The 14,596-nt window shown below is 35.0% G+C and overlaps 1 protein-coding gene across 1 annotated transcript in view; it reads left to right on the top strand.

The window, feature by feature from the left end:
* Positions 1-3,702: 3,702 nt before the first annotated feature.
* Positions 3,703-14,596, top strand: part of LIN28B (lin-28 homolog B) — a 115,905-nt gene continuing 105,011 nt past the window's right edge. The window contains exons 1-2 of the mRNA XM_053664920.1: positions 3,703-3,738; positions 12,858-12,906. Coding sequence (XP_053520895.1) covers positions 12,870-12,906 — 37 coding nt within the window. The 5' untranslated portion in view covers positions 3,703-3,738; positions 12,858-12,869. The remainder of the gene's footprint in view (positions 3,739-12,857; positions 12,907-14,596) is intronic.

Below are 14,596 nucleotides of genomic sequence, written 5' to 3'. Positions count from 1 at the left end.
GCTTGCTTCATATTAATTTCAATAAGCATACAGTAGTCTAAAGCAAGCATTTGTGACTGGAGGTTTTTTTTTACTATAATAAATGGAAAAGAACACCTATATGGATCTATTCAGTTCTCTGCAATCACTTCATTTTTAAGTTCTAAACAACAGATTATGAGTTGAATTGTGCCCCTCCCAAGGATGTTAGAGTCCTAACCTCCAGTGAATGTGACCTTATTTGGAAATAGGGTCTTTATAGATGATCAAATTTATATGAAGTCTTTAGGGTGAACTTTAGAAAACAAATACTATTACTTCCTTATTTTAAACTCTTTTAAAAATGGTTTAATGTCAGGAGAATAAATGTAATATGTAAAGACTTTGTTTTTCAATATTATAACACTCAGTAATTCTAATTCATAAGTAAAATGACAGGATGTCTGGAATTTACTTTCATATACAAGGTCTGTCTGGGAAAAGTCCAGCCATTGTTAATGAGAACTGTTTGTGTTGCATTGATGTATCCTGGCAGTAAAGGAGAACAGACTGGAATGTGCATGTGTGAACAATGATGACTTCACTGTACTAGCCAGTGGGGGCAATAGACGCCATTGAGTGAGCATGTGTACTGTGTGGCCATCACATTCAAAATGACTGTGCAGGTATAGCAACAAATCTGCATCAAATTGCACATGAAGCTTGAACATTCATTCCTCCATAGGAACTATCTGGATGATTCAGAAGGGCACAGCTATGGGCAATTGATGATTGGCAGCTTCAACAGAACAACATGCCTGCTCATGTACCATGTCTCATGAGTTTTTTTGCAAAACATCAAATTACCCAGGTTGCTGAGATTCTCTCTGCAGCCCAGATTTGGCATGCTGTGAATTCTAGCTTTCCCCCAAACTCAAATCATCTTTGAAAGGGAAGAGATTTCAGACTGTCGATGAGATTCATGAAAATCTGATGGGGCAACTGATGGCAATTGGGAGAACTATCTGAGATCTCAAGATGCCTACTTTGAATGAGGACTGAGGAGTCACTGTCCTATGTACTATGTTTTTGTATCTTCTTCAATAAATGTTTCTATTTTTCATATTATATGTCTGGATACCTTCTGGACAGACATTGTACTTTGGTCAAAAAAGGGTGGGAGATAACACACTGCATGCTATATTTTCCAAATGTCTTGTTATTTACTTGCTTAAAAAAATAATCATGGTGCATTCTCATGCACTAATTAAAAGGCAAAATTTCTTTCACACACACTATGTGCCCAGCACTGTTATGGGAACTGGAGGCACTGAGAAGAACAAGATAGATCTTGTCTTTCAGGGAGTAATTATCAGACATAATCTTAAGAGTAAATTATCATCATGGTCCCAGATAGAAAGATACCTTTTTAGAAAGACATTGCTAAGAGCCATATATAAATGATAGATTCATTTGCCTTTAACTTTCTCTTGTGGCTTTTCATCCGCTTTTAATTATGCCAATTTTATTCTTTAGTAACTGCTTAGTCTATTAAGGTTCATTCTCTCCCCATCCTGGCACCTAATATAAAATAATACAGTAAATATTACAATACCCCGTTTTTCATTTTTCTGACAGCAGCATGATGCCATGATGATAATTAGTTTGAAATCAAAAAGAAAAATGACCTCTTGATTATTTGGGATACTAACTCTAGGTTATATTTTAATCTGTTTTAATTATTTTCTGTTTATAATACTAAAGGCTTTACACAAGTATTATATCAATATATCATAAGTCTTATAAAGTACCTAACATAGTTGTTAAAAAACCCACAAATTTCATTCTGTAAGACCATCGATTATAAACTCTACTCATAAATAAAATATTACTATCATGCTTTTAAGACAAAGCATATCATATTTCCGATGGTGATATATAATTAATTGCTGTTTTTCATTTCTTTTGATCAATGTCTGTATCCTTTTCCATTAAATTATATATGGTATCATAACATAAAGTATGTAGCATTATAACAAATCAATTGCAATTGATTGATACATTGGCTATAACCAAGAATTTCATTTGAACAAATTCTCTGTACTACTCAATGAGTAATATAAGGAATACTTTACCAATGAAAAGACATCTTTAAAGTCAGTCACACTCTACACAGGCTCAATGGGAAGTCCGGCAATCATCTAGAAATGGGCCAAAGGCAGCCAATGGGGAAAGTTCTTACCAGGTCATAGTGGGATTTTGCTTCTGATAAATTTGGCTCCACTCATCTCCCGCCCAGACCAGAAGTATTTTTTTCTAGACCATGGTTATCCCTAACAGATGAACTGGTTTCCTAATCTAATCTAGGAATTGGAAAGAAGCATATGGTCATCATCACACAGCAATGATTTAGAGATTTGTCTTTTAGTTAACTTATCCAGCTAACTGGCCTATATTAGTAATGTTCAAAGTTTTCCACTTTAATTTGTTGTTATACCATATATAAGGTGTATACATATATTAAACATATTTATTTTGAATATAACTGGTTTTTATTTTGCTGAAATATTTAATCCCTTAATCAGTTCCACCAAATAGTCCATATTTGTTTGATCAAATCATATCACAGATTACAAGGCTGTTTGATTTTGTTACTAGTCACACGATAGTTGACCAGGACTATTTGGTTATGAGTGAATAAAGAGAAACTTTGAGTGACAAGAATAAACTACAAAGGCATTAGGAGAGAAGGCAGTGACAATCTGGCAAGATATACTAAAACAAGAGAGTTAGGTATGCACATATCACAGTATTTTTGGCCACAGATATTTTGGCACTTTTGAGGGGTAATGTATGTGTTCATTTTGAGGTTGAGTATTTTATTGTTTAGGAAAGTACAACGTAGAATACAGCTGACAATAGTTCCCCAAATTTCTGATACTATCTACGATGCTCACCGTATTCTGAGATACATTACTAATTATAAATTTGAATTGAACAATTAGGAATTTACTATCCGTGGGTACCACTAGAGCGTTTATAGTTAATGCGAAAAAGAGCCAGTACCTTCTTACAGTTTAGCTCCTGCCTCCCTTAAGGTGCATCCCGGGGACCGCCAAATGAGATTTTTCCAGGATCCTGTGCTGCATGGGCGCTGCAGGACTAAGCAACAGGCCCTGACATTCGCAGCCTCCGCGAGAACAGCCCCATTCTGCGCGAGAACGCGCCTTCAGGTCAGAGGAAGGCAGCGCGCGTCCTGTCCCCAGAGCTGGCGGGGAAAGCTCCGCCACAGCCGTGCGCGTCCACAGAGCCCGAGAATGAATGGAAAGTTCAATCTCGCGCGCTCCGCTTGAGCAGCCAATAACTGGGCCCGGAGCGGCGGCGGGCAGGTGTGCGCGTGCCTGACGCAAGGCTCGAGTCGAGCAGCCTTGTGCCACCGCGGCTTCCCGAGGACCACTGCCGGCCTGGCCCGCTCCTCCCTATTCCCCGCCACCGGTCAGGCAGCTGCGGTGGAGCTGCGGCCACAGCGGATTCTGCGTCCTGCAGCGGAGCCCCGCCCTCCCTCCCCGACCCCTCCGCGCCGGGACCCCTTGCGGGCTCACGATGTGCTGACCCTCCCAGCCCCGCCGGGCGCACTTTGGGTCTCGCCGCTCCCTCAGGACGTGACAGACTTCAGGCCCTTTTCTCCGCCCGGTCCCCCGGACTGAACGCCACACGCGTAGTCACACGCTGTCCCCCGTCTTACACCCGGGCTGGCAACGCGACCATGAGGCCCCGGAGGTAAGCCGCGCGCTCCACGGCTGTGCGTGCGAGTGCGGCCAGGTGTGCGTGCTGGTGCGGACGCGTCTCGCTGCCCCTGTTCTGGCACGTGAGCAACGTCGAGCGCAGCTCGGTGCCAAGGGGCAGGAAGAAAGGAGGAGGTGCGAGCGCCGGTGAGGGAGAAGGACAGGGCAAGCTAGGGAAGTGACTTGTCTCGCAGCAAGTTGCCGTTGGGGAGCAGGACCCCGCGTCCTTCCTTCACCAACCCTTATTTAATGCCCTCTTGTTGTCAGTGAGATGCCGGCGGTCGATGTACTTCCGGGTTCACACCTTTCTCAACCCCGCTCCTAGCTGCTAGGTTGGCGCTCGTTGCAAGCGAGGTGTTGCTCGTTGCCCAGCTGCCCAGTGTCCCTGCTGCGGTCTCCGCTGGTCGCCGGATTGGGCTGTGAGCTGTAGTGCTGGGCGGGGAGGGGTGCAGGCTACTCGGGGCGCAATGGTGAGGCACAGGGTCTCGGCGGCGGGTCTGCACCGCCGGTGCGGGCGCCTAGCACAGGCGGGGCCGCGTCGCCAGGGGGCGTCCGCACCTGCCCTTCGCATATTCCGCAAACGGAGCTGCTTTGTAGCCTGCAGGCATCGGAGATCGTTTTTTTTTTTTTTGGCTTCGGTGCGGGTGATGTAAATTCATGTATTAAAGTTAAGGATTTGTGGAGGACGGAGAGAAATGCACTTGGATTTAGGTTGCTTTTGAAAACAACCAAAGAAGAAATGATACATTTGCAGAAGCATTAACTACTGACTGGAACACTGGATGCGGGTGCATTACGAGGATTTGTACTACAAAAACTTTTTTTTTCATTGCACGTTGGTAGACATTGAGTGTTTTCGAGTAACATCTTGCAGTATGTATATAATGTCCTCATTGCGGAAATTTCTTAAATGTAAGTAATAGTAAGTCCGCCATTTTGAATTGGTTCATGTAACACAGACTGGAAATCTTAGGTTCCTGTGTTTCCTGGAGTTCCTTTTTGTTCTCTTTGTAAATTTGTTTTCATCCATAGGTTTTTTAGGTTACCAGGTTTTGTTACTGTTCATAGAACTAAATTATCCAGTGACGATTATTATACCTACAATTGCTAATGCAAGGGAAAAATCAATTATGCTCGTGTTTATTGATTTTATTTCTTGGTCATAAATACTGCGAAAGTTAAAAGTACCCATAACTAATATTAGAAAATGTAAAACGCTTTACATTTCTAATGTAAATGTTTATAAAACATTGTTGGCAAAGTGTGACATTAAGTGATTTTTACCCTGATTAAAAAATTCTTGTGTCATTTTTGTGTAGGTTATTACTATATTTGGCCAGGTGGTAATACAAATGCATCTTTTGGTAAAGCAGATTTTTAAGTTCAAGAATCACTTAAAAGCATCACAATTTAATTTTATAAAGATTTCAGGCAAACTCTGACATTTAAAATTGAATTATTCAACATTTGAAAATATAAATCTGTTATGAATGACACGTTTTTCATGTAAATCTGTTATTTGACATATTTTTTCTGCTGTGGTTTTGTACAGTTTGATAGGAGTCATAAATTAACAACAGAATATGTAATAATCAGTGCTCGGTTTTGAATTATAATTAGACCCTTGGCCATATGGGGACAATTCTTGCTTCCTACACTCTTTATCTCTGAATGTATAAGATAGGACAATCCAGTGTGTCTAAATTTCCTAAAGAGCTTTAGCAATTAAACTGACACAGGCCTCTTTCTAGTGCTTGAAGGGGAGGTGAAGATACTTCAAAGAATAAAATACTTTATTTGACTTTGCCATTTTATAAATAGGATCAACTAATCATTGCTTGTTAATAAAATGTCAAATAAATGTTAATAAGAATTTAAGGATCTGAATCAATTTGTAATGCAAACTAATTATTAGAACTGTTTATAGGTACTTTGCTATAATAGATCTGGAGACAAATGATTCAAAGATAAATTCTCATCCTTGTTAAACTTTAGTGTCTTATTGTATGTCTGTGCCAAACTTCTTTCAGAAACAATGAAAAATTTGTTGTGAAATTAAATCGGGATTTAAATACATCCAGGTTATAGGGGGGAAAGACTGTCAACTACACTTCTTTGTAAGTGAAGGAAGTTGAATTTTAATATAGCAGTACTCAAAGTCAGTCCAGAATGACTTAAAGTGTGTTGCACATGTAAATTCTAAAAAAACACCAGAATTTTAGTGAACATAGTGGACTTAAGGGTTTTTTCCCCATTTACTCAGAAGAAAGAGAAGATTAAACAGATCTTACCTGCCATCGTTTGATAATGATTGATATCTGATCATGTCTCTTTTTTCAATATTTGTAACACTGATATAATTTATAAGCCATGATTAAGGGAAAAATAAGTTATTAAGTAAAACATGCATAGCAGCTGTTAGGTATAGCATCAATGTTTCTTTAAAATGATCAGTTATTCAGAAGTATCAAATTTGTGGACTGTAAATGATCTTTAAACATTTAAGCTATAGTTCAGTTGATTAAAAAATGGAAGCAGAGATTCATAGATGAATTAGTTTAGAAGTAATAAAGGCTATTGAGTATAAAAGGGACATTACAAATTTTGGGTGAGTTAAAGATTTTTCTTATTTGGCAATTTTTAGTAGAATCTGATTTTCTTTTAAAATTGTATAGCCCATAAGTGCCCATGTTTTTTATTTAAATGCTTGAGAACATGTGCCTGATTTTTTTTGCCTTTAAAGGGACATTTTCTTTACAAATAAGTACTGTTTTCTGTGACCCACAAGGTAAAGAAGAATTTCTAGCTTTCCAAGCAGAACAATGAAAATCTTTTTCATTAAAAAATTAAGATTGATTTACATAAACATATCTAGGGATATATGAAATGTAAAATTACATTGATTTGAGAAACTTGCTCACTGTATACATGTATACTGATTTGAATTTATCTGACAGTGACTCTGTGAAGTCGCTGACCATAGTGCTGAACCAGGACAGCCATATTGGTCATTGCTAAATCTGACTGAAAACCACACAGAAATTGCACAGAGGTTCAAGTAATATCCTCACTGTAAGAAAAATGCACATATATTTTATATATACCTTTTAATGTAATCTTTTTACCCAGCTTCATTGGAACCAACCAGAAATTGTCATAGAGAAATTTTACCATTTACTGTATAACATTAATTTTGAATAATGTCAGTATGATCAGTGAGATCAATGCTGGAGGTTTTCTCTTTCTTTGAAAGCTGCCACTTGCAAAGGAAGACAAGATTATAAAACCAATTTAAGCAACTAATGAGTTCTCAAAAAAGTACAATTTTTAGTTGATACTGCAGTAAAGTTGTGTATGAATTTGATACTTGGAATTTTTTATTCAAGTTTATAGTCTGGCACTATCCAAACCGTCATCAAAACGTGTTATCAAAATTAATCAATTTAGAAATAAGTCATGAAATAAATTCTACTTGGAAACAATAATATGTAAGCAAGTTTATAAATAGAAAAACATACATTTTTACATTATAATGGTCTTGAGTTAGTTCTTTGGGGAAATTTTCTATTGTTTGAACCAGGACAAACACTAGGCTGTCACTGCTTATGATATTACTGTGTTCTATATTGTATGAACTGAACACTGATATGAAATCCCTGTAGAAATTACTTGAAAAGGAGTGTGTAATGCATTTAATATTTCAGTAAAAAGTATTGTTTGTACTATTTTAGATATAGAACTTGACAATTTTTCTAAAAATAGAATGGGTTGATACACAGGATCATCAAATTAAGGGTCAGAGGTGACCAACCAGGACAAAGGGCATGCAGCTCATTTTCAAGCAATCAGTTTCCAGTTTTTTCATGGCTGAACAAAAGCTTAATTATATAGAAAAAAGGACATAGTGTTGTATGACCAGTTGTAATGGTGGAAAAACATGTTTTAAATTTTCTAAATACTTTCAAATATGTGTTTCTCTTACAAACTGCAAATGCAAGAGTTAAAATGGTACTTTTATATTTTTCAGATATTTCTTTTAGATAACATTTTTTCAGATTCTACAAAAATATTTCAACTAAAATATTCTATACTACATAGGTATAAAACAGACATACTTTTTTGTAGATTAAACATTTTAGAAAAACTAATTGTTTTATTTTTGTTTGCATTAATCTCTTGGTATAATCTCCTCTGCTGGTGAAATTCCTATTGTTTTTATTTAATATTATGCTTATTACATGATTAGATCACTGGCCATAGCATAAAGATGAGCAGCCTCTAAAACATCTTTTGAAGTTTATTATATTAAATAGAGGTATTCAGGTTTACATAAAATCTCTTGTTTTTGTTACCATACCAAGAAGCTGTGATAAAGTTTTTAGCTTAAAGTTGTGGAGGGTATTAAAAATATATGTGATTAGCTTTTTAAACAGGAATTTTGCCATTTTGATTCTCTAATTTAAAACCACTTTTTTTTCTTTAACTTTATGTGACCTTAACAATGAATCAGTTGTGGACTTTATTGTATAAAACTGTTGTTTTATATGGTAGGAAATACAAACCATTTGCATGAACAAAACCAATTGTGCTGTTTCTCAGTTGTGCTACAACTTTCACATTTAAGTTAAAGAATTGTGTTTACAGTTAAGAATTGTGCCATACTCAGTGCCTTCATCAGTCTAGACAGTATGTCAGTCGACTTAAATTAATATTCATTGAAGTTTATTTTCTAGAATAAATTATTTTTACTACGCCTTTTTGAAGAGAATGCTAGAGCTGCCTATATCTTATATGAAACCAGTAAAATTTCAATTTCACAGTGGTAGAGAAAGTTACCATCTCTGTGGTTTACTAGTACTAGAAATATTAGCCTCTAATTTAAAGTGTTTATATGGTATAAGTAGTGAAAAGTTAATGTATTAAAATGTAATTCATAAACATAAAAATGCAATATTTATGTAAATAATATAAATGTCTTTCTTCTCTCAAGAAAATGTTCAAAATATTTAACCAAATACAAAGTTTTCTGTCTTAACACTCCAGTACTTACTATTTTTCATCTGTATGAAGTTACAGTAAATACTTACTTTTAAAGATAGTTTTAAAAAAATTGAACCTGTATAAACTTGAGGGGACAGGATTTCCACTTATAAGGGGGAGACCCAAAAAACCCGGAATTTATTAATAAAAATTGTGCATTTATTCTTACACGTTTAAACTTCAGTCACCTTCAAAGTACTCTCCATTTGGTGCAATAGGCCTATCAAGACATTTTCCCCACTGCTCAAAACAGTTTCTGAGGGCATCAATTTTGATGCCTTTTAGTGCTTCTACCATTTTTTTGTTTTACCTCTTTCACATTGGCAAAATGTTTACCTTTGAGGGTGTTTTTCATTGCAGGGGTGTCACTTGGGGAGAGATTGGGTGAATAGGGAGGGTGAGGCATGGGGGGTCATGCGGTTTTTGTTCAAAAACTGCTAAACACTCAGTGCAGGGTGGGCAGGTGTGCTTTAAATCATCTATCATGAAATGGGCAAATGCACTAAAAAAGCTTTAAAAAAAAACTAAAGCCAAATGCATCCTCTCACAACAACTCCAGCTGGTATACTGATACAGATGGGTTCCTAGAACACTCACCTAGCAGGGAAAGCCTGTACTACAAGGGGCCTGCCCTCCAGAAGATAATTCTGGGGTTTGGGGGGTCCCCCTTCATATATCTGAAATTACAGGAGAATGTTCAGTTGAGTTGCAAAATAATTCATCCCAGTTTTGCTTCTGTAGCATTTGATTTGTGAATTGACTAATTTGCAAAAAATAATTACAGTGAAGGGCTCTTTTAAAAGATTTTATTTATTTATTTTTAGAAAGGGGGAAAAGAGAGAGAAACATCAATGTGTGATTGCCTCTTGCACACCCCCCACTGGGGACATGGCCCGCAACCCAGGCATGTGCCCTGACTGGGAACCAAACTGGCGATCCTTTGGTTCACAGGCCAGCACTCAATCTACTGATACATAGTAAATATGTCTTCAGAGGACAGTGTTAGAAAACATTCAATATTAAAAACTTCAACATTTAATATTTTATTTGATATATGTTTATGTTATATTTTGTATAGTAAATCTAAATAAGTATTATCGTTTAGGTTTTAGTCTGGTATTTGTGTAGGATGTTCACTAAATGATTTTAGGTGGTCATTTAAAAACTTTTCCCCAACTATTTTTCTAGTAAAGTCACATTGCTGTCTACCTCACTTATCAAAAAGAATATTTATTTCAATGATAGTTGAGTCATATTGTAAATAGACTATAATTTTTGTTATAAACCATAAAGTAAATATTTTTGTAAACTATAATGTTTTATACTTACATTATTTTTAGAGAATATTAGTAATAAGATACAAAAATTGTTTTCTTAAGTATTTTTTATATGTTGAGAAATTATAGAGATGAGAATAAATAATGAAATAATTTTCCTTTTATTTTGGCAAATATTCTTAATTGCTAAATCATTTTTGAGAACTAAAAGTAACTTGAAAAACAATAAACATTAAATCAATACAAATAAAATTCTTATGGCTTAAAAACGTAACTTGCATACTATTAATTTTAGGAGGGAAAACTAACATGATGCAAATTGAATTGAAATAAACTTCTGAGTGATATGTTACGGTAGTATTGTTATTACTCAACTTTCTGGGCTTAATAGCTTAATTGGCAATTTTTAAAAGTGAGTGTATAATGTGCAATAATAATAATTTTCCTTTACATTGCATAGTTACAATAGTGGATTAACACCAATATGTAAAGCACTTGAGAAGAATATTGTTGTATGTTTCAATAGGAGGAAGTATGAAGTCTAAGAGCATTTGTCGCAGGTAGTGTTTATAAGCTAGGTAATTTTTTAGCAGTAGGTACATGTGTTTTAGCTAAAACTCTTGGAATCATTTTGTATGCACATATTTTATATTTGCAATAGTCAAAGGACTAATTTTCTATCATACTCTCTTTATGAGAAGATGGTTGTTAAGGAAAATTTTTTAAAATATTTATTTATTTTAGAGAGAGAGGAAAGGAGAGACACTGATATGTTGTTCCACTTATTTATACACTCATTGATTGATTCTTGTGTGTTCCTGACCAGGGATCAAACCTGCATCCTGATGTGTCAGGATGATGCTCTAACTGACTGAGCTTCTCTGCCAGGGCTGAAGAAGATGTTGTATACAGATTCATGTAATTCATAAAAGCATTCTAGAGATGGTCAAGCTAGGTTGAGACATTCATTAAGTCGTTGATTTGTTTAAAAACTGTGTATTAAACACTAAAGAATACCAAGATTAAAATGATGAGCTGAGTGTATACAATTCCTGCCACCATGCAGCATAGAGTGAAGTTGGGAAAGAGAACATCATCTTGGGCTATTACAGTCAATTACAGTCCAGTGTCACCTGATGGAAGCATTGGTACTCAGTGGGCAAAAATAAGAAAAAGAGATCAAAGTGGAGATTTAAATGATGAACAGGTGTTATTCTAGTGAAGGATCAGAGAAGTATATTCTAGCATAATGCAATTTTAATTAGTTTTTAATATTTATCCCAAAGTATAGTATTAAATGAGCATGCCTGTGTATAAAATTACAAATAGCTGTTTTTTATTATTTATGCATTTAAGGAATAATATTAATTCCTTATTATTTCATTTCAAATAGTCACCTCTATTAAGAATATGAACATTTAATATTGTCAGTATTTTATACAGCATTTACCTACTTCATTCCTATATTTTTCTACATCTTTAGGATATGTTGGTTTGAACTTTTTTTGTAAATATAAGCAGAGAAGATTAAGCATGGGCTGTGGGCTATTAGAATAGTAAAATGAGCTAGGGTTTTGCTAAAATGTGTAATACTTAAATAAAGACTAACATAAACCAAATGTGCAAAATAAAACAATGTAGTCTTATTGTAAAGGAAAGCTCTATTTAATAAGTTTTAATAATGAATTTTGGTAACATTAGGATCTGTCATCATCTTGTCTTTTGGTGGTCAACACAGGATAACTGGAGAATTTAATGTACAGAGTTTCACATACCCTTTGTTCACATTCTTCCTCTAGTCTTTTCAAATGTTACTCAATGGGACTGTCATCCTTTATAAGAAGAATCTTGGGTCAACATTCATTAGAACTCTGCGCTTGGAAAACCATCTGTTTAGTTTTGAGAAGACAATTAGATTGCAACCTAAAGAATCTGCACATAATGGCTTATTTTGTGTGCGTTGATATAGTAGATATAGCGTGTAAAACTTAGTTAAGGAACAAAGGTAACCCTGGGTGGTAGTGTGACTGGATGTATGTTCAAACAAATTATTTTCCAAGCCTTAATAACTCTTACCTAAGGATAAAAATGATCATTCCATGGCCATCAGAAGTTTCTCTTCCAATTACTATACTTCACTACTGGGTGACCTCTTCATTACAAATTTTATTGTGTTGTGACATCTGCCAGCAGATCTATTAGAAAAGTCAGTGTTTACTTGTGTTGTAAACAAGAACTGTTTTTCCTTTTAAAAATCAGGGTTAATGCATAATAAGAACCTTTAATTAAATATACTTAATGATTAAATGACCATTAAATTTTTTTGCAAAGAGTATATGAATGTAACAGAGAGCTCTAATATTAATGATGTAAGTATCACAATTAGATTCTCATGATTTATCTTTTAAAATCTATTTGAAGAGAATAGTCCAGTAAGTTCATCAAGAACCACAATATTGTGGATTGATTCTTAACTGTGTTTTTAAAATAGAATGGAATTCTTGAATTACAGTATAATAAGTGTTTTTTTTATTTCATTGCTCATGAAATCAGGATCTTGGACTACATCGTAATGATCTTGTTTAAAAGGCTTTTTTAAATCAGTGTCCTTTAATAGGAATGAAAGACAAGTTTATGGCAATTGGTTATCTAATTTTGCTAGGTGAGTGTTAAATTTGACTTCACAGAGTCAAAACCTAGGTAGGCATTTTATTGCTTTCTAATGATCCACTAAGCTGAAGAAGAGGTAATTAAAAAGGCTATTAATGTAGTACTAACGTGAACTTTCTGGTTCTAGGTTCTTCAGAAGATGATGAGGTCATTCAACCAGGTTTCATCAGCCCCAGGTTAGTCTTTTTTTATACACTAAATATTTTACTTAATAAATGTCTGAACAGATCACTTTTCAAAGGAAAGTTGATCTTCCGTTTGAGGAAACTTGGCAGCCTTCAGGAATTCACTTTGGCAAGATGGGTACCGTATCCTATTGGATTCCAGATCATTCTGTCTATAAACTGCTCCCACCAGAATACGTAGATGAAATCTTCTAATTAACTCCTTTTCCTCCTAATTTTAGTAGTATTGGGGTTTTTATTCTTTTTCTGTAACTCAAGGAAAATATATGTATTTTCTTTTATGTAGATGTACTATAAAACCTAGATTTTTGATAAATATTTTCTTAAGTTACTGACATTCACTTAAAACTTACAACACTATTGTCAGTAGCAGTTTTATTTGTTGAATTTAATACGTTGGCTCTACTCTTGACTGATACTACTATGAAAACATTTAAAAGCTGTGATACCACAAGGTTTATGAACATTAAATACAAGTAAAAGATATTCTGTCATGAAGCTTATCAAATTTAGTATTATAGGTAGCAACATGAAAATAATAGGATTCAAAAAGTTGAATTAGGAAACCATTGATAGGCATTGCCATTTGACAAACACTTTCCTTTTTTCTAGAGTGAATCCTTTAACATGGAAATGATGCTCTAATAAGTATCATGAAAAAGAAGATACTGAAAAGATGCTACAGTATTTTAATTTACTAACTAGTTTTTGATTACTGTTAGATTGTGGTTTTTTTGTGGGGACAAACTAGAGACAGTCCAGATACCTTCTTCTTTTCTGTTGGGAAATAATGTTAACACCAATGTGTTAAGTGAGTGCAATAAAGTTTCATGTCTGTGTTTCCTTGTGATTAAAAAGGGGTTGTTCAGGAGAGGCTCCACTTTCACCAAAAAGAAATGTTATTTCCAGGGATTACATTTAAGCTGAAATACTTGAACTTCAACTGGTCCAGTCTCCTCCTTTATAGATGAGGTCACTATGGCCCAGGGAAGCTTAGTGATTAATAAGGTCAGCAAGCGGGACTAGAACTCTGCCTACTAGTTTCTAGCTGGATGCTCTTTCTTCACAAATTTGCTTCTCACACAGGCATCTTTAAAGCCTGAAGATTTCTTTCCACTTTCCCTCAGCTTTTACTTCCCCACTGTTCTTTTTCTTTCCATTTTCCATCCACCTGCCCCCTTCTCCCAAATAAACCCAAAGTGAAAATACTAAAATAAATACCTTGGAAACAGCCCACATTCTTATTTCATTTTGATGAGATTAAGTTATTAAGATTTCTTTTGATGAGATTAAGTTATAAAGAACCAGCTATCATTGCTTTGGAGGGGAATTACATGTTTTTTTGCTTTACAGTACCATTTCCATAGGTTTAACATTTACTACAAAAAGATCTTCAAATTGTGAAGCATACATATTTGACTCATGCAGGAGAAAAATACTCATTTTTCAAATAAAATGAAGTTTTGTGTAATTTTGGGCAAAATAATGTGCTTGTTAGAAAATTATTTTTCTAACCCATTTCTGTTCTGATTAAAATCATTTAAGGAAGTATTTGTTGAACACAGTTCAGAAGATACTTGGGAATTACAATAAAAATTTTTATTTTTCCTTTTCATTGGGGGAGCATGGTAATAAAACAGGATTTTTTTGTTATTTTAGTTTTTTAAAGAAACTTTCTACA

This window comes from Artibeus jamaicensis, unplaced genomic scaffold, assembly GCF_021234435.1.
Source record: "Artibeus jamaicensis isolate MK-2021 breed Jamaican fruit bat unplaced genomic scaffold, CSHL_Jam_final contig_387, whole genome shotgun sequence".
Classification (NCBI taxonomy): Eukaryota; Metazoa; Chordata; class Mammalia; order Chiroptera; family Phyllostomidae; genus Artibeus; species Artibeus jamaicensis.
This window is presented reverse-complemented; position numbering and strand designations above follow the sequence as displayed.